Source organism: Drosophila suzukii, chromosome 2L (genome assembly GCF_043229965.1).
Source record: "Drosophila suzukii chromosome 2L, CBGP_Dsuzu_IsoJpt1.0, whole genome shotgun sequence".
Classification (NCBI taxonomy): Eukaryota; Metazoa; Arthropoda; class Insecta; order Diptera; family Drosophilidae; genus Drosophila; species Drosophila suzukii.
Genome location: NC_092080.1, coordinates 16,922,444 through 16,944,199, shown reverse-complemented (window position 1 = coordinate 16,944,199; position 21,756 = coordinate 16,922,444). Strand labels below are relative to the sequence as shown.

Genomic DNA, 21,756 nt, shown 5'->3' with positions numbered 1-21,756 from the left:
TGGTTAATGTTTCTTAAATGGCCAACTCGGTTGGCAACTCTTTTATTAACTAAGTGGTAGCATTAATATTTAATTTGGTTAAAATTGATGGCAAAAAAGTATTTTCAGGGTAGGGGTTTTCTTCAGTCCTGCAACTCCACCTTCGTCTTAAGATAATCGGATAGATCATTGTAGATCAGGGGTTTTACGCGGTCTGTTTAATGGATAGATATATAAAAAGGTGAATTAAGAGTTGGAAAATTCCATGCTAAGTTTAACTCACTATTGCACTTGTATTGCAGGTTAGACCATATAATCATCCTTTGCGAGAAGCAGAACACGCCCAGCCGTCCGCCCTTCAGAGTGGAGTCGAAAACATTGCCCGAGTCGAAGATGAGGCGATGGCCCTCGTACATTCTGTGGGAAAAAGATATTAAAGACATGGGACATGGGAACTCTCAGCCATCACTCACTGCAGGCGGATGAGGCCAATGGCCGGTCGATGCACCAGGGACCAGCGGTAGGAGGTTCTCTCCTTCCAGGCAATGTTCTTCGGATCCTTCCACAACAGCCTGGCCTCCCCATCGGTATTGCCCTCATGCCACAAACTATTCCGCATTGTGGGCCCAGGACCCTCAGTGCTGTTGACCAGCTTGATCTGTATCCCGGGAGCCGCGGAGGCAGTGAAGGGTCTTGGCTCCCAGTAGGTCTGAGTGCCCTTCTTCCACTGCACCACATAGTATTTGTAGCTACTCTGGTAGCTAAAAACAAAGCCCGCATAGTCGTCATCCGTATCATCGTTGATATAGAAGGTACCATCGAAATCCACACCGCCAAAGGCATCTTTGCCCACCGCCAGACCCGGATCGGAGTTGAGGGTCTGGACAATCTCGGTGCCATTGGCATGCACCACCCAGTTGGGATCCGCTTGGGATAGGCCCTTCGGATCCAATGGAATGGTTTGCAGGGTGCGGAAGTCCGTGTGCTGAATCATCGAATTGTTTGGACAATTATCTATGGAATTGGGCACTCCATCCACGTCCTCATCCTCCTCGCAAAAGTCACCCTTGCCATTGCGATTGAAATCCTCCTGTTTCGGATTACTGGCCAGTGGACAGTTGTCCTTGTAGTTGGGTATGCCATCGCCATCCATGTCATCGTCGCACTCATCACCGGTACCATCCCCATCGGTGTCCAGCTGATCCGAGTTACTGACCATGGGGCAGTTGTCTAGGGAGTTTGGCACCCCATCGTCATCGCCATCAATGTCCCGATGGCAAGCGTCGCCTACAAAGTCCATGTCGCGATCCTTCTGATCGGGATTAGGAAGGTTCGGGCAGTTGTCACACACATTACCCACACCATCATTGTCCCCGTCCGACTGACTGGGGTTAGGCAGTAGTGGGCAGTTGTCCAACTCATTGGGTATGGAATCATTATCGATATCCCCATCGCATTCATCGCCCATACCATCCTCATCCGTGTCCAGCTGCCTGGGATTGTACTTCAGCACACAGTTGTCGCACACATCGCCCACCCTGTCGCCATCGGAGTCCACCTGCTCTGTGTTGAAGTTCAGGGGGCAATTATCCTGAGTGTTCTGGACATTGTCGCCATCGGCGTCTTCGTCGCACCCATCTCCATAACCATCCAGATCGACGTCCTCCTGACCCGAATTGGGCAGCCTCGGGCAGTTGTCCCGCTGGCAGTGCAGATCCGGGCATTCGAGCTTCTGGTCCGGCCATCCATCCATATCGGAGTCCCTTCCGCAAAGCAATCCATTGCCTGCCCATCCGACATTACAGTGGCACCTGTGGAGCAAGTTGTCCATCCGCAGGCACACGGCATTGCGGTCGCAAACAGTTCCATCTGGACACACGGACACCGAGGATCTGTCCAGGCAGCTGTAGGTGCTGTTCGTCACATAGCCTTCGTGGCACTGGCATCTGTAGGAGCCCTGGGGAAAAATACATATATTGAATCACTCAGAGAAAGTACATTTTATATTTATTTTAACTAATACTAAAAAGTAATAAAATAAAAAATAAAAGATAGTAGTAATAGTACATATGTTCCTCAATATGTTGATTTACTCATTTAAAATTAAATTTGTTGGATTAGGGATAATTTTCTCAAATGAAGCTATTATTTTAAAATGGTATACTTGTAAATGTATCCTATAGAAAAAAAAGGGAACTTGTCTTAGAGCTTATATATATTTTTTAGTCAAAATAAGTAGCATATAAAGGACAAATTGGATTGATTTCTTTAAAAAACGATAGTCAGTTATTTAACAACTTGTTTTAGAAAATACTGTTCGAATTCTTAACATTCCCATTGAAATTGTGAACAACTTTAAAAAAGCCTATTTCATAATATTTTTTAAACAGTCCCTGTTTTTTTAAACCATACAAAAAATTAGTATTTTACAAATTTTTGATGTATATTATTCAATATATTTTACTCACAATCTCATTTATGCAGGTGGAATGATCAGGACATCGGAAGAATCCAGTCCGGCACTCGTCGATGTCTAGGCACGTTTGCTTGCGATAATCCAGGGAGTAGTACTCGGCGTAATAGCCATGGGCGTGGGTTCCATCAAAGCCGACTGGACACGGACCGCATTGGAAGCCCGGACTGAGATTGGTGCAGCTCGTAAGATCGTCGCAGGGATAATACACCTCGCACTCATTTATATCCTGGCAGGTTGTGCCGTTCACCTCGTGACCCACCGGGCAAGAGAAGCAATGGAAATAGGGCGGATAACCCACCTGCAGGCATTGGGCACCTTATTCGATCAAAAAAATAATAGCAAACAAAGGTATGATATAAGATGAATGATTGGATTGTATTGAAACGAGTGATAGCAGGTGTAATATTGTAAACTGTAATATTTTTATCATTGATGATAATTTTAAGTCCCCCTCGTACTATTTATACACAGATCAAGTTATAAAATGTATCTAAAGGAAAATGTATTTATCAAAATCAAATCAAATCCAAAGTAAGCTTTCATAACTATTTATCTGAGCCCCAAAAGTGTATTCTTCTTAACGATTTGATCTTTTACACCTGTTATACCTAATTCTGTAGTATGATCTATGTTGAGATGTGACACAAAATTTATACGAACACTCACCGTTGATTTTTGGAACCATGACCAGAAAATGATAGTGTATAAACATGATGCGGTGTAAAGGCATATGGGTGGATTTGGGTGATGATTTCGGTAGGTAAATAAAAAATGATATAGCCAATGATAGAGTTTATTTATTAAATACCAAAATATTACAGCATACATTTTTTTTATTAATATTATTCATAGTTTATTACAATAAGTGGGAGATTTCAGGCGGGGTAAAGCAAATTTTGTTACACGTTTATAGACTCCACTTTCTGGGCATTTAATTGGGACATACAATATACTCTAGTCTAGCATAAGTTTTTCAAAAATATTATCTCATATTTTTGCTTCGTTGGAGCTGCGTTCTGCTTTTCAAAATGGATTGCTAATACTATGAATTCCGCTGTTTGCCAATCGTAGAGCTTACAACTTATGACTATTTTATATAGATAGTAATTCAATATGTGCACTTTCTACGTTCTGTATTTATGTAATTTAGGTGTGTTATCATAGCTTAGCCGAAACGTTGCGATAGTCCCTTCCGCTGCGAATTAGTTCGTTACGACCGAGTATTTGCGGGCCGTGTACTGGCTCTGCCTCTGATAGTGTTGCACATTATGCGAGGGCACTAGAATGTTGCCTAGTACAAATGAGAATTGTTTATTAGTAAGTTGGTGAGTAGTTGGTGCTGTGTCCCATTTAAATTTTTTGCTAATTAAGTTCACCTTTTTTTGTACTTTAGCCGCCTTTCAATTAGACAACATGTCTTATAAAGGGGAACCCAACATTCCAGCACGCCCAAAATGATGACCCTGCCATTTGGAACCCAGTAAAACTGAGCTCTGATTAGCCCTCTTGTTTCACACATTCGCGGGAAGCCCGTAATTACCCCAGGTACTATATAATTTTTGAGGGTTTTTTATTCAATCAAGGGTCGGCGAGTCCTCAGAGCCCGAATTAAGCCGAAGAGGGCATTAATAAATCAAATAATCGTGTGAATTGAGTTCTCTACACTCGAGTGGTTGAGGAATATGAATTTCTGTTAGACCGGTTAAGTTCTTATCCTCAAAATTATTTGTAAAAAACCCTATTAAAATCAAAACAAACGATTTATTAATTTATTATTGATTACATTCACCTTTACTAGGTTCTTATGCCAAATCATTCTTTTAAAATTGATCTTACATTGAAATTGATGGGCCCCAAAAATGTTTAATTTGTTATGTTCTTGCTAACTAGTCCCGAAACTTGTAATAAAATTAAACAGTTTAACAACTCAAGCGTTTCCCAGTTCCCCTTTCATCGAGAACTTCCATATGTCTTCTGTGATCCCATGTTTACCAATCAACCCACTCGCAACTGAGCTGATGGCCCGACAAACGCAAATTAGCCATAAAATCAACCAAATCCCCAAAAAGACAAAACTCCATTTAGGAGGGGCAAACAGTGGGTTAAGACCCATACCACTTCCACTTACCTGAGGGGCACGGTGTGTCCAGGCAAGGATTACGTAGCGAACATGTGCGTCCATCACCTTCATAGCCGGCTGGACAGGAGTCACACTGGGCCCCATTCACGGTATCGTGACACTGAACGCCTCTGCAAAGGGAGACACAGATTGTTGTTAATGCGATCGAGCAGGAGTATGAAATGGAATGGGTTGGGATGGGTTGTGTGTGTGCTATCCGTTCTGGGCATATTGTTTATTATTATTAATACCGACAGCCAGGAACAAACAGCAACAAAAGACTGTTAATGTTGGACACAGTCGAGCATACAAAGGCATACATATTTATTAATGATGTTTAGTGGAAACGGCTACACACAAAAGCCACTGAGCTGGGAAAAGAGAAAAGTATGGGGAAATAAAAAAAAAAAAAAGAAAAGGTTGCCCCGCAGAGGGATTTTGGAGGATCCGAGGGTCACAAAAGCACCGACAAAGCGCACTTCGACAAGCGACAAGACATGTGGATTTTTGGACGGCGTTTTTCTCCGCAGGAAGACAACGGATCCCGAAAAGAAAACAAATTACAATTACAAGAAAATCTTATTAAAAGCCAGCGAAACACAAATAAATAAAGGAACGGGGCATTCGGAGTGTGTGTAGGCTGCGATGCGGATGGCCCCCGGCCAAATCACAAAAAACATCCAAGTGCATTGCATGCATGTAAATTTCTCCGACCGTTTTCCTTATTTATGCTCCAGAGTGTGGGCTTGCTTATGGCTCTGCAAAATATTTACATATCATGACATGGTCATTAGTTCGCCTCGGTTCGGGGTTACAGTTACACGCCGTATTGGCCCATCGGCCAAAGTTCCAATGTTCCATCTTCATCTTCATCCATTTTCCTCTGCAACTACAGGCCGCTTTGCATCCCACTTTGTCAGGACATAACTCATGGCAGTCCAATTTCCTAGGAAAATCACCCATCAGCAAGAACTACCGTGCCCAACTGACCCAGAAGCCATAGTTTCAAATATTTTATGGCTGAGCTAAGCACACGGTGCGTTTTCGCCTGCCGGAAGTCTCAGGCTACGAGTTTGTTTTTATAGACCTAGAAGAGTAGAGACTTGGCCCTAGCTTCCCAACTTCCATTTGGCCTGAGGAGCAAATAATAATAATGACGAGGCAAACAAAAAAGGGCTTCCACTGACTAACCTAGTCCTCATACCCTTAAATAAGACAAAACCCTTTTAAATAGCTAACTAAATCACCATTACAAGTTCCATAAGAAATTTTCAAAATTACTACAATTTAATACTTGGATTAAATTAAATCGAAGTCCTACATATCAAAGCTATTCAATAATATAATATTAACTTTATAATATTGTATATGGATGTTTTATATTCTATGTAATGGTTATTTAATCAATTCTTTACATAAACAGTTATTTTGATATTTCCATAACAAATCTTTATCAAATATATACTTTAACTTCAAAAGACCATAGTAAATTAACCATTCTCATTTAAAACAGAGTATTATAACAACATTTGGTTGGCTAAAAAAATGGAGTCTTGAAAACTTGAAGTATTGCGTTTGTTATTTCTTAGCGCTGTCAGTTGATGAGATCCATCAGCTTGGGGCCCTCGAGTTTGGCATATCCATGGTGGGCAACAACACACTTGTCCCGATCCCCGGCAGAGTGCGTCAATTTGGTTCTTGGGTTCTTGGGTGGAAGCATTTCGGGGCTTGCCCCTGACTGGCTAGGCGCAATTAGCAAAAAGTGTTAAGTACTTAAGTGGCAAGCGGTCCAAGTCAAGTGAGTTAGGTCCCCATCCAAGTTGGATGCTGCGTGGGGGTTTTCGCTTTCCGGCTGCGTTCCCAGATGCCTCCTCCTCCGCCCCAATCTTTTGGGCCAGTCCCCCCTCTCTTCTGACCACCACTTTGCGCTTTTCTGCTTTGTTTCAGTTCATTCGACCATATTGTCTGGGTCCGCGGCTCTGCGGCATCGTTTGAGTGCTGGGAAAATATCCAGTCAAGCGCAACGAGGAACGCATTAGCATTTCAGTTTCAGCCGCCTCTTGGTTGGCATGACGGACCAAGACCCAATACCCAATCCTAAACCCAAACCCAAACCCAGAGCCACTTGCCTTGTCTTGACTGCCGTTCTTTCTGAACGTTCTTTTTATTAACCACGCAATCATAATTCATAATTCCAATTTGCTGGCTTGGACCCCGATTCCCAACGAGTTCGAGTCCAGTTCAAACACCGTCCCAAGGAGCCATAGAAGGAATAGAGGGCAGGTCCCTGAGAAGGAGCGGGGTCTGAGTAATGTGTGAACATGGCTCTGAAGCATGCAAAGGCTTTTAGCAATGGGATGGGGGATGGAGATGGGGATGGGGATGGGGCTTACAAAACTTTGGATCAACACGGATTACTGTGGTACAAGTCCGAAGTATTCAATATTATTATACTTAGGGTTTGTCAGGGCCCACCACCAATCACATATTTTAGATATCCCCTTTAATGGTCTATTAGCCACTCGGTTCGAACGCAAGGCCTATTCTTAGGGTTTACTTTACCGCTCAGCTATTAACCTCACCCAAATGGCTTCTAATGGTAGCGCATGCAAATGCTCTCTAACAACAAAAGAGCCAGCAAACACTTGGCTGCCACTCGAAGGAGGGCTCCCTTTTCTGGGGGAGAATCCAAGCATCCAAGCAGTGCCACCAAGCATCCTCAATCTTCAATACCATCCCATACCATCCCAGCCTCCAATCCCCAATCCTCGAATGTGGCGCACGCTTTGGACAAACTGCAGCTAACTGCCATAAAGCGGCGTTTATTTTGCCACAGGCCACTTATCTGCGAGGTTGACTGGGGCTCCAACTCCAACTCCATCTCCATCTGGGACTCCGGCTCCAGCTCCAGCTTTTCAGCTCTTTGGCTCGGGCCTGATCTCGACTTGGCCCGGGCTTGTTTTTGTTTTCATTGCTGCGCCTGCGCATTGCCAAGACGACCGGCGTCGTAAAATGTTTATGCGGCGATACGATATTGCAAACTCCTTACGTGGGATGTACATAAAAACCCTATTAGGGTATTAGCTTAACAGTCTGCCTTAACGTATATCAGAAGACTTGAAATAAAAGTTATTTAAAGTTTATAGTAAAAGTAAACACTAGTAAGTACCATAAAAGGCAATAAAATAGTATTGTAAAGTAGATAATATCAGCTATCGTTAAAGTCAAGGTATCCAAAATGAAAGGGATATGTTTAGACTTAATTCCAGCTCCAATTATTATTAATTAAAGATTTTACGAACCCTGTTCATTTTAATACGTGTATCCAATATCAAAATGATATGAATAGTTTAGACCCTGAGGTTCCTCATTTAAATAAAAACCAAACTATTTTCCATAAACCTTTGTATGATTACTATCTGAATGATATAACTTAAAGATTGACTTAAGGGACATAAGACAAATCATCGACTTCTTCTATTATATCTTATATCTTATTATATCTTAGCTAAAATTTAATTTTATTGCTGTTGATTACCTATTACCTTACTATAATCTTGTACCACCATGTTTCAAAGGGTTATTTGTAAGGAATAAAAGTTTCGTGCAATTTTGTCTGGATAAACTTTTCATACTAGCTGTTCTGATATGAGTATCATGAAATATCCATCTGTGTTGAGTGTTCTTCCTCATATCACTCCCAAATAATGATCTGTAATGGGTTTGAATTAATGTTTTCAAGTGCTAATCGTCGAATGAACTGATCATCTTGCAATTTCACTCGGTATAAACGAAGGCCGGGTGGGAACCGCTGCCAGTCGACTATTAATTTGAATTCAAGCAGTCAAACGCTGCCTGAGCCGCAGAGTCAACAGCCACGGCAACCCAGGCGGAGTAACAACAAAAACACAAACGACGACGACGACTTGGAATCAATGGATCCACTTTTTTCCGATGCGTAGGCGAACTTGATTCACACTGAGATATGCGTTCCACCGAACTTTGATGTTTCGAGCTGTGAACCAGCTAGCCGCTGCTTCCACTCTTCGCTTTTCCTGCTTTTACCTGTGGCTTTAAACGTTTTGTTGCTAGTTGGGCCCAACAGAGAGAGAGAGGGGACTGGAAAACTTAGATGTGTAGAGGAAAACTGAGAATCTGTGGGAAAGTTGCCTCAATCAAAATGGAATTCTGTCGCGGGAATTGTCTAACATGCTCGTACACATGTTGCAGCTGCCATCGAATCTGCCTAGGAATCACACTCCAAATCGGTATCTCCGATCTCTAGATGGTAATATTATCTCCCAAGGTTCGTGGACCTGAAGCTTGATTGCATTGCTGATTGTTTCGTCAAATGCATAATTTACATTGAACAACAGAAGTGTGCGCGGTGAAAACTTTCTGGGCTAAGGCGCCCGACTGTCATCGGCCTGGGGCTAAGTTATGATTGGCTTTTCAGGTGGTCAGCACTAACTCGGATTGTATCTTGAGAAATGGAAAGTGCTGGCCGAAGTCGAAATGGGCACTACAAAAAAGGTCTGGATACATCCACACGAGTAAAACAGAAAAGAGAACAAGATCCTTCTGTAATTATGGTATCATATGACCATACTTAAGTTCGGAATTACTGATGGGAAAAATATTAAAAAGTAATGACAACCTAAAAAACACATTAAAAGAACTTGCCTTTAAGATCCTAAGACTTAAATCGATAAAGTTAGTTAATCAACATCTAAGGAACTGTCATAAGCTTCTAACATTAGTTCCAGCTTCAATTAACATTTTTTAGTTCCAGGAAAAAATGTTCAATCAATTTAGAGCGCTACTATGACTCTTAAGAACCAAACCCTCCATTATGAAACCCATTATATAAACCGATTCAAAAGAGACCATCAACGGGACGCCACAGGGACAGGGATATTGGGACCTATATAAGGCCGCCATAAAACACACACGATAGCTGCCACAACAAAGGATCAACAGGTGTGCATGTCATTAGCGCAAGTTTTACGGCCTTTTAATAGAATCCGATAGTCTTCCAAAGACCCCGAAAGAATGGGAGTCGGAATCAAAGTGAAAATAAACAAAGCGATGACCAAGTTGAGATGACATTTGGTGGGTTCTAAATTAAAATCATTGGGTTTTGGGTCTTTCGGTTTTGGGCCTACCACACACATTGACCACATTTCATCGATAATGAAAGATGACAGTAACGAGTCGGCGTCGTGACAACATTTAAGGCAATTTTATGCAAATTAAAATACGGTCAGCCAGGGGCGCACCTCGCCCGCAACCCAGACAAACTAAAGTAAACAAACCGAGGCGATCCGTAGACACCTACAACACACAGTTCTTAGTGGGTCCCTCGAAGCCCGGTCTTTTTCCAATAATTTACTCAAATTTATGGCCCAATGGGAGTCTATGCGCGTGGCCAGTAGAGGATAGGCGCTCACTTCTCGCATTTCTTAGGGTTCTCGGTCAGGGTAAGAATAACAGAAATCACTTTGAGTGTCTTGACACAATGAAGTCAGTCGGTCCTCAGAATCTCAGAAACCAAACTCAACTGTGTGCGGGTTCTTTATTCCAGCTCACATTTAACTAATTTATGCGGCTGCTTCAAGTGCCATTTGTGGTCCAGACCTCACAGCTTTCGGGGTTCTGTACTGCCAAAGGTTTTGTTGCATTTTGTTCAACAATATCAACAAAATATTCCTCTTCAGTTCCAGCTCCGTTACAACGCATAACTTGTTATAGTTTTGTTTAACATATTTATGATGCAGGCATTCGAACTGCCCGAAATAATGTTTTTATTAGGATCACCAGCAGTGATGTGGGTCTTTTGCATAATTAGTTGGGTTTGACACAAATTTGGCAGCGACTTGATAACCAGCGCCAGAACAATATTTACCTTTATATTGATTTTCGATTGTGACAAGCTCTTCCGGTTGGAAAATGACAACTTCATATGGAGTGTGGGTGGTATAAGAAGAGAAAGGCTTCCCCCGTTTTGGTTATATGATTATGTCAGCAGGCGACTGAATTATAAATCTATATCCAGAAGACCAAATTTCTATTTCCAATCGCGCTGCCTGACCTCATTAATAATCTTAAACAGATCAAAGAGATCATTCGATAGATAAGTCCCCTCTTCAAAGACCATTTGATTATTTATGCATACCTGATAATGCGTAAGAAATGGAAAATCTCGCAGTGTAAGAGGGGATTAGGAAGTCTCCGCATTCGAATTGACATATCTACGATCTACAAAGCTTATCAGATGGGAAGAGGTGAGAATACAGGTTCCACAGTCCCTCCTCACATGACTCAGAACCATTAAGCCCAATCCACTTACTCTGTTCTGGGTAACCAGCTTATGTCCATGGTCTCCTGGCTCCCATTTATTCGTAGAATTCACAGAGTAAATAAAGGCCTAAATGTGTCTTCTTCTCAATGGCCATCACGTGCTTATCAATCGCAGATATATATGTAAATATGCCCGTGGATGGGGTCGGAGGAGCTTGTCAAGGAGGCGCTGGGTTGCTGTTTGACTAGATCATCAAACCATAAACAACATCAAATTGCCATTAAGGCCAAATGCAAATAATTGCACAGTCAGGGCAGGGATAAGCCTTTCGGATGGCGGTGCTTTTCAAGCCCTTGGAGCCGCGGCATGACAAATACAATTAACATGGATGCGATGGCCACGCCCCTGACGCCATTAAAAACTCCACAAGCCGCGTTACTTTGGTTCGCACAGGCGCACGAAGTGCACACGCACAGGAATATTTAGCTGACAAGGATGCAGGACGGTATGGACTTACGGATAGCACATGTGGTGGGCGCAGGTAACGCCCGGTTTACAGGTCTTGCCATCGCCAATGAAGCCAAGGGGACAATGGCCACATCTGGGACCGGCCGCTGAGTCTAGGCACTCCACTCCTGCAAAATATAAAGAAAATAAGAATGTAGTTTGGTTCTCAAAATATTTATGGATTTACTTTCATTATTTTACAAATATATGTTTCTACTGCAATATACCCATAAAACACAGGCATAATTTAGAATAATTTGGTATAAAGTAGTCCTTAGTTAATCAGTTAGTTATGACTCATAAGTCTTATAAGAAAGCAGGCTGATAAAACTCAAGGGCTGGTTTTAATAGAGTCACAGTATAATCCAATTACAATTATAGTACAACTATGTACTATATGCTTACAATATCAATTGAAAGGAATAACAAGTTAATTACAGGATGCATATAAAATTAGAATTTATTTTTTTGAGCTTTTAAATATTTTCCAAAACTGTATAAATAGGGTTTAAAGATGGAGAAATAATATCATGCTAATAAGAATATAAAAGTTGCCTAATTTCAAAACATTTTCAGATGAAAGGCCCCAAGTAAATTACCTATCAAACATATTACTTTTGATTGGATAATTAAACATTTTCAATCACATGGATATGTAAAATAAAATAAATATCATGTAACCTTGCAAGATAAGTATTCTGATTGTTATATTAGCTCAACACCATATCACTCAAAGATTTCGGGTAATCGCACTTACCAGGATAGCAAGGATTGGCGGTTCGGCAGTCGGGCTCGATGCGTAGTTGGTTATCGCTGAGGGGGTTCTTGCAGCCGGCACAGTTCTCCAAGAGCATCCGCAGGTAGGCAATCTCCTGCCGCTGGTGGGCGACGTCTTCGCGGAGCAGCTTCACCAAAGCCAGTAAATCGCTCAGCGAGCGTGCGAGGGCGTCTGTTTGGAACAATGAGTGTGGAGCACGGTTGAGATAAGTCGGGTTCGGTGGGGACTTTAAATAAAGCAACAATAATTCACCAACACCCTCCACACCCTGAACTAAAGTCGGCGAATGTGTGTGGGAAGCGTTCAAGCGTCTGACAAGATTAAGGTCTAACCGATGCAAAAATCGCACTCATTTCAATGGAGTTCGGAGTGGGGACCCTCTGATTGCAACCTAATCCGCTTTGTCGCTCCAATGGATCCAGGATTTCGAACAGCTGCTAATGCGTTTGGCGTTTTAGTGCAGCTTAATGCAATGGGACAACAAAGCCGAGCACCCAGTCCCTTTCTCTACACTCTCTATAAAGGGTCCCTATAGAGATGAGTCAGTGTGCTGATTAATTGGAGGTAATGGAATAATTCAGGTACTAAATTTATGCATATTCTGCGTGTAGGTTTATGTTGAATTCATTAAGTTTAACTTGTTTTGTTTTTTAAATTATTTTGGCATATGACTAAAGGTGTCATGAATTTGGGACCGGAAGTTTAGATGACCAATATATGACTGCCTACATTGGAACTGCATAGCATAGTCATCAACTGATCTACCTATCTATCAGATACTATAGAGATATCAAATGTTTTATGGTTATCCCGGTAAAATCGTACAAATTGCAATATATCGCTTATAGATCTGTCATCTCTAGGCCTCTTAGTTGTACAACATCGTGTAAGACACATGGCAACAACTAAACTAGTTCAACATAGTGGTCGGTACTACGGGCACATCTGTCTGACTTTGTCGGTTTATGTGGCCTGTGTGAGTGGCTCTGAGTGAGTTTTGAGTTTTGTCAACATTGAAAACGCCGCCGCCTTAACGCCCAAACGCATCCGTTCCAACTCGGATCGGGGGCCTCTCGTCCCGCTCGCTCCTCCATCTCGATCTCGGGTCCTCGCCCCAGCAATCTCGATCTCGTTTTGGTTACATTTGGCAACCTTCGCTTCTATCTGGTTCGGCGGCGGCGTGGCCACGTAATTCATTCATTACGATTTGCCGTTGTCGTTGCCTTTGCCTTTGCGATTTATATGCCGCCCCGTACTCATGTTGAGTGCACTTAGAAAACTAAGGCGCTCATATATTACATTATTACAAGAAAACGGAAATAAACCTATTCTTAAAAAAAATGTTGCTTCTAATTTGGACCAATCAAAAAAAGAATACTATCTAATAAGTTCACACAACTTTCCCAGGAAGATCAATCTGATTGATAAACAAAAAAGTGTTGGAAAAAACGAGATAAGTTTAAAAAGTCCAAAAAATATTTAAAAATTAATCACTAATTGATCTTCCTAAGATTACTTAACCTCACCTGAAATGACATTTGTTTTTCAAGTGTACAATCGAGTCCGCATGTCTAAGTGTAGATTGTGTGGGTACAGATCGTAGCTGGCTACCAATTTGGTGTCTTTGCTCTGAGCCAGATAAATAATAATTATGCCGGCTCGACACCAGGGAATTTACTACGTATATCGTATATGAGCCGAGTGCACAGCTTATGCATGGCTTTGTCATATCTCGGCGTTCATTAGTGTTTTCGCTCTGTGGGCGCCTCGTAGATCCCATCCTCTACCGATATTACCCTTTTCTTTGTGATCACTTAGCGGCGACTTATTGGCCAAGGCAGTGACATCGATGAGGGTACTTATGGCTATATTACACAGGCTTAGATATAGATAGTGCATGGGTCGTTATTAATTGCTAGCCAGATTTATAAGGCATTAGCGAGTTAAGCGAAGATAGTTTACGGCGTTGTGCTCAAGGACAAGCAAATTGGTAATGGAGAAGGGTTTACAAGGGTATTAACCTTAGTTGTTGAACCTTGCACATATAAAATCACTTAATACTTCCGTTTTATGTTGTTTGTATTTGTAGAGATAAACTATTTGCGTATCGATTTGGCATCCCACATATTGGTTGCCTTATAAAGTAGCCCTCTTAGGATAGGTTATCAATCAACGTCGTTTCTTTTATTTTGACGGATCCATTCTCTTCTCTTTCAAAACAATTAATTCTGTCAGTGACCAAATTTAATTATCTGTTTGCGATTTAAAGATTTGTATAATCTTAAGTATTTGCGAGTTTTATAGATTTTGTATTGTGTGACATACTATTATTGTTATTTTATAAATGTCTTGCTTTTCTGATATGATTGCAATTTGAGAATGTCACTACCGATTTTCAAGGCCTCGTTCATTCACTTGCACATGCCATTGAAATCTCAAGCCCCCACTCGATGCAACAATCCCCCGAATCGGTTCCCCAACCCACACACATACCCCATTTCAGGTTGCTCCACAACATTTGCTTAATTGAATTATGTTCCTCGAGTGACATAAACGCCAACTGACAAAAGCCAAATAATTTCATCAAAACGAGCATCTAAGCTAGCAGCAGCCCAACCCTCGGAGACGTAGGAAGCCCTCGTTTTGGAAGGGGACCACGCCTTTGGGGCCCAGATCCGTTGACTGCCTCGACTGACTACCGACTGACAGTTGATAACCGACTGCGAAGGTGCTGGGTGGTTCAGGTGAGTGCCGGGCAACCTACCTTCGCAATCGCCATTCAGAACGGGAATGTCGCCGCGCTCCACGTCCGTTGGAACCTCCTGGTGTCTGTGGTCCGCGACTCCTTCCCTGGCGATGGTAGGCTCATACCAGCCGCGCACATCTCGCTTCTTGTTCTTCTCTGCAAAGATTGAGACACGGGGAAAAAATATAAAAATATTAGTGATAAATATTAAATGATACAATGTTAGTCAAAACAATCCTTGTAACAATCAAATTAAAACGACATATTAGATTCAGTCAATGATAAATATCAAATGATCCAATATTATTCAAAACAATCGTTGTAACAATTAAAATAAAATGACCTATTAGATTTAGTAAGAGTATAACACACATTTTTAATCCATATATATAAAACTCTGGCTATTATTTTAAGAATCAAAAAAGTGTTTAAACCAATAAACATTTCTAACAAGTATTGTTTGTTTAATGTTGATTCGTGCTGAGAGTGGAGTTTTTGCTTATACAAACAGCTCCAAAGAAATCAAATTGTTCTTGTATCTATAATACTAAAACCAATGTTGGCTAGTTTCGTATGAAAGAACAATATAGGATGAACGTTAACTTGTTGGGTACCTTTTAAGGGAATGACCACTAAACAAACAAAAAAATTCTAATAACTAATCTTAGAGATACTGTTAGAGGTTATGGAATATGTTTGTTAATATATATCTTTTCCCAAATTTTTTGATTTTACGGAAATGTAGGTATTATAAACCAAAAAAAAGCATGTTAAATAAAAAAATTCGATTCCATTAGGAAGCAAATCTAGAACCGGGCAATTTAAATAATATTTTTTCCAATGCATGCAGAATTGGGTGGGTCGTAGGGAGCCAAAGATTGTCGGGGATAACTCACCTCGCTCGGTGATCTTGTTGCGCAGCATGCGACGATTGCCACGCCGATGCATTCCCTTCTGGCAGTTGGCCCTCTGCAGGGAGTGCTCCATGTCCCCGTCGAAGTGCAGGGGATACTTGCGCTCACGGAACTGTCAATGGAAATGATTCACTCACATTCAGTCCCACTTGAGTTGACTGAGTTGCATCCACTCACCAGCTTGATCACCGGATCATCCATCTGGGTGTACAACTTGGCCAGGTTCATGTCGATGTCGTGATGCGTGCTCGCCTTGCAGTCCACATAGAGCGTTATGCGATTCTTGGAGAATTGCAGCGCCAGTGATCGGATGGTGCTCGTCTCATTGATGTTGGGTATCTCGAAGTTCCTCGACTCGGTGGCTCCATTCGCACTGATGTCCAGGGTAACCCGCTGCTGTTTGCGGTCCAGGAAGAAGGACATCTTGTGCTTCAGCATGGGAAAGTCGATCATGAAGAGAGCTTCTATGGATATGTGTAGCTTTCGACGAGGTCTAGTTGATATTGATTTGAGGGGAAAAATCAGACATAATTTCCTGGAATCGTTGTTAATAACTAACCGTATGTGTCGCGTTGATATGACCACATCACCCTTCCTTATAAACTGTTCCAGTTCAGCAGAAGCAACTTTAAACGAAAAAGAAAAAGAATACATTAAAAATAATTCAGGAAAAAACTCATTAAAACTCATAACATTTTTACTTTTTCAGTTTATTTTAACGGAAATATAAACATAGTAGAGGTTCCTGCCTTATCTCGTTTAGATACCGGTGATCAGTTTCGAAACTGTTAAGAACAACTTCCGTTCTACCGTTACCACACATATTGATTACCAAATAAACATCTAAATATAAACAGAGATAATACGGCTTTGGGAACCTAAATCATCTTTGGGTCATGTTTGTTAATCTCCTCAAGCAAACCGAGTCTTGGCCACTGGCTCTATTTGCCCACAAACATTGGCAATCGGCTATTTCGCCTGCCACGGATTACGACACTTCAGACAGGGAACATGGAACTATTTATTTTGGTCACCCAGAGAGATTGCGTTTAATACTTCAGGCGGTGTTAACCCAAATAAAAACACGAGACACCGTATTTGCACAATCCGTGGGGCAAAAGAATCCATCAAGACGACTCTATATAGAATTTCACGCATTTGTGCGGTTATTTGTCATGCTGGCAGCGACCGACTTTTGACAGGCTCATGCCAGGTGACCTTCACGACGTGGACATGGATTTGGATATGGAAATGGACATGGACTTGGGCCGGGGTTCCTGGGCATAAGAGTCGCGATATGCAGTCGCAAGATGGCCTGCGGCTCGTGATCGGGCTGAAATATCTCCATCTACGGACCAGGGAGGTCACCAACTCAACAACCAGTGACCCGACTGTCATTTGGCGACGTTTGCATTGGGATTTGAGTTCGAGATTTACATAAATCGCCAAGTTGTTCACCAAATGTATGGCTTTCGGGCGTTTCTCGGCAAACATTGACAACGGTGCAGTCGTTTACCTAACCATAAAAACCGTACAATATGTACATACACTGCACATGTAAGAAATCATTTGGCTATATTTTTATTCATATAAATTCTTTGAAATTCTTTTATTGCTAATCAAAGTCGTATGTATGATTTTGGATCAATCTGAGCAAAAAATTCTAATTTAATGCAATTAAAATGTAATAAAATATAAAAATAAAATAGCAGATCGCTCCAAATTGTAATGTCTTTAAGATGTTTCAACGTACGGTCATTACAATAAGGTTTTATTGAAAAGTTTTAATAACACTCTACAAAATGTTGCAGGATCTTCCAATTATTTTATAGGTACCGAAAAATTTACAATATTATCTATAAATATCACTTGCACTTTTTTATTTAGAGAACCGGGAATTCTTCATTGATTCTTTGAGTCTTACATTAAAACTTTTCTCAGTACATTTGGACAGTTGGAAAAAGAGTTGGTAATTTAATGCAATTAAAATATACTAAAATATAAAAATGGAGTTGCAGATTGCTCGAGATCGTAATGTCTTAAAGATGTTTTAACGTGCCACCATTCCATTTTGTTTTTAAATAAAGTTTTATGAAAAAATTTCGATTTACAAAATATGTAGGGTCTTGCAATTATATAACAAGTTCCAAAAAATGTACAATACTATCTATAAATATCACTTGCACTTTTTTATTTAGAAAATCGGGAATTCTTCTTTTTGATTCATTGAGTCTTCCATCAAATCTTTTCTCAGTACATTTGGACAGTTGGTAAAAGAGTTGGTTGGAATGCAAATACCTGGATCGAGTGAGAGTGATGCAACCTCCACAAATGTCAGCGCCAAGGCGGTCAACCCGATTAGCAGCACGCGCGTCCAATTCATCGTGGTCGCTGTTGATGTAGTCTTCTGTGTTGTTTTTTGTTTGGGGTGTGGGGATGAAGGGCCGAGGGGGTACGGTACCTATATATAAATTTAAAGAAAGAAACGATAAAGCGAAGAAATTCAGATCTCGGTCCTCAGTCAGTGGTTGTTTATTTACGTTTAAAAATAAAACGCTGAGAAAACGCATTGCGTAGCGGGGCGTAAAATAAAATCGCATAAAATAATAAATAAAACTCAAATTAAATATGTTTAGCTAGAAAAGAATTAAACGAGACACTAACAGAGCGATTGGTAAATATTTTGCAGCATTTTTGAGATTTTTAACAGGAATCTTTGGGTTTCCCCTTCAATTTTGAGCTGCCCACTTTGCCGGAAGTACTTGGTCGGGTATCACCTAGATATATCAGCTCAAAATATATTTGTATAGTTCTCCCCCTTATATTTCTCATCTCCTTAGCCGTCTGTGGGCGTCATCATCATAAAGCATTTCGGAGCTTAAGTTTTATATTTCTTGTTGTAATTTTCTAGTGTGGATTCTTTGAGTTTCCTGAGATTTATGTTGGATATTTGCAATCATTCTTTCTTGCATGCCTCTTTTAACTTAGATAAATGTTTATTTAATGTGTGTTCTCCGATTTGTTTTCGCCTCTGTGTGTTTTCAGGTGCTTCCCCAGCGGAAGTTTCGAGGAAAAGTTGATGGGAGCCTAATGCTGAATTTTGGAACTTGAAACTATTTCTTAGAAGGGCTGAGATCAGATAGGGCAAAATAGCCTTGACGTAATTAAATTTATTATTTTAATAACTTGGTGAAGATATAATCGAGCAATATTACGCAACACTATAAACTGCTTTGATCTGCTTTCTTTTTATAACACCATTCATTAAGCGAGCTGAATTTATACCTTCTTTACTGATCATAAATTCAGCCTTTAACGATCAGTGAAATTGAATTGTATGTAGAAAGATCTGTAGAAAGAAGTACTGACTGATTGGTATTAACCAGCGGCAGTCGTAAAATTAATTGTAAAATATCCCCCAAAAATACCAAGTTGCAATTAGGCATTCGGCTCATCACTTGAGCGGCCACAAATGTCAAGAAGTGCTATAAACTGCATAACACACAAATCCGATTGATAGAGACTTTCAGGTTGATTTTCCAACTTCCCAGCTATTACACAACTTTCATGCTTAAATAAACACAAGAAATGTGGCCGAGATGTTGTTAGCTTTGGCCCGAAGGTGTCCCAGGAATGTGGTAACGGTCGACGATGCTCCCAGCCATCCACATCGAGATTCACAGTCATAGCCAGAGTCAGAGGCAGAATCAGAGCCGGGCCAAAAGCAAATGGCGTTCTGGCCATACAAGACACGACGACAACTTCTCCGATACTGGTCCAAAATGTTGACTGACAGTTATGGATTTATAGTGGCAGTTGTTATTGCTGTTGTTCACTTCTCGTTCTCTTGGCTACAATGTCACTGAGTCACAAGTGGATCTGTAGGCTGTAGGATCTGTTCCGTTTATGGGTGTAATCGCAATTACCAGAGCATGGGTCTCTCCAAGTAATAAAACTGGTGGAAACGGTGGCAGATCACAGCGAGTATATACTTGTGCTGAGAGCATTCGAAAGTATTTTAGGGTTTTTATTTTCCATTCGACAGATGGGAGATTAAGCTAGACAGTTAGCGCCATAAGGAAGTTAAAATAATGGTTCGAAACTTACGATATTCTTTGATAAATAACAAACATATATCATCAAAACCACTGCTTACTGAAAAATGCTTGCCTTAATCCTTTAAATAAATCTTCTATCAATTGAAAATGTAATTTATCTTCAGAAGATTTGACAAAAAATTCCAAAGATATCACCAAGTTTTTAATAGAACCCATTCTCATACAGAAGCAATTTCATCCAATCATTCTCATAAGTTCTAAAGACTTAAGTCGTCCTATTCATCCATTTCAAATTCCTTGAAAGGTTATCAAGAACTAAACCCAAACGTAATGCCCCCAGATCTATGCCAAGTGTTCATTGAAACGTTTATTAATATCCAGTTAAGTTGCCCGCTGGCTACCGATCGAAACTCAGAACATTTCCCACCAAATGTCAACCTGGTAATCCGCCTCGAACATAAAGACAAACCGAAACCAGAAGTGGAAACACCTCCGAACGTACACCTAAAAACACATAATCCCCAGGCCTGAAATTTATTAAATACTTTTTAATGCCATCGGTTTGGTATAGATCATGCATAGGCCAAGCATTTATTATTGTCCAGCACCCACGCAGTCGTCAACTCGAGGCCCCAAAAACAAAATCTCGCCATGGAGACGCCAAAGAGTCGACGGCAAAAACCACAGCAGCATCGTCCCCAACATTCACATCTTGAAGACGACGCCACATCGACTTAATAAAGCGGACAAATCAGAAACAAAGTCCGTCTCCATAAACCGACGAGTACATTGATTGACATTTAATTAAGCAAAGGCAAATGCACACGGAAGCCGCAAACCAAAACCGCAACTGAGTAGGGTTCGAGATCGGGATCTTCACCCACTAGTCGGGTTAGAGTCCCACTGATCTGGACCGATTGAACAAGTTTAGCGTCACTGTCAAAGGCAGTGACAAAGGCGTTTCTGGTCTATCATCAAAGGAAATTTGATGCTTATCGGAAAAGTCATTTTCATCAGATTAAATGGCAGGCCGGTGAGGCAGCGAAAGGGAACTAAGAACCCAGGGTAGCCAGTTGGCAGCGAGGGTTGTTCCAGAGGTAAAGGTTTTTACTATACGGTAAAAAAGATAAGGGGATTTGAGTTCGAATCAGGAATGCAGTTTATCTTATAGCCACTTTGATAAAGTAAATATTTGAAAAAATTTCAAATCCTCTTTCCTACCATTAAAAAGTCTGCAATGCAAACTAAGGACTTAAAATAACATTTTTGTATCCTTTAATAACAAAAATTATAATTGAAGTGGAAAAAGTAACATTCAAAGGAGAGGATAAAAAAAGGAAGGCCAATTATAAAAATTTGTTTATATATTCTAGGTAAGTATGCCATTTAAATACATATGTGTTTTACTTAGATTGCTATTTGCTTTGATACTCTACGTTTAATGAAAGTTAATAGTAGGTTAGTCCTTAAGAAAATAGTCTTAATTGCGTATTAGACTATGATTTCATATTGCTTTCTTTTTCATCCAAAGGAGAACTTAAAACTTTATTGCAAAATTACCCTCTTTAAAACGGGGCTTCAATCAGCAAGGCCAAACATCTCAATTGTCTTTAACCTATTGGATGACTTAATGATACACTCTTGAGTCGGCCCTCGTATAGCATTAGAAATTCAAATATTTTGACTCTTTTTTCCCGCTTGCGCCAGCATGCAACCGCGGTGTCCACGTCCCCCAGGGCGTTTAAAACGGCGCAAAAATTAAAACGAAAAGAAAATCGCACGCGAAGCTACTGCGCATGCGCGGCGGCTCAAACCGCGCAGCTCGGTTCGGCGCAGTCGCAGTCGCGTGTGGGCAGGACAAGTTTCGCTGCCGCCGCG

The 21,756-nt window shown here is 40.9% G+C and overlaps 1 protein-coding gene across 2 annotated transcripts; it reads right to left on the bottom strand.

Moving 5' to 3' along the window:
* Positions 1–3: 3 nt before the first annotated feature.
* Tsp (Thrombospondin) lies at positions 4–18,281 on the bottom strand. Of its 2 annotated transcripts, XM_036819981.3 has the most exons (12): positions 18,119–18,281; positions 16,380–16,446; positions 15,998–16,313; positions 15,803–15,932; positions 14,925–15,062; positions 12,140–12,331; positions 11,393–11,510; positions 4,584–4,705; positions 2,448–2,770; positions 453–1,936; positions 263–396; positions 4–193 (listed from the first exon to the last, which is right to left on the bottom strand). In XM_036819981.3, exons 1-12 carry the CDS (start codon positions 18,201–18,203, stop codon positions 123–125), a joined length of 3,180 nt encoding a protein of 1,059 aa, XP_036675876.3. In that variant the 5' UTR covers positions 18,204–18,281; the 3' UTR covers positions 4–122. The 2 variants fall into 2 exon arrangements, with proteins under 2 accessions (XP_036675876.3, XP_016945562.2); XM_017090073.4 differs by lacking the exons at positions 4–193; positions 263–396; positions 453–1,936; positions 2,448–2,770 and adding an exon at positions 3,235–3,746.
* Between the last annotated feature and the right edge of the window lie 3,475 nt (positions 18,282–21,756).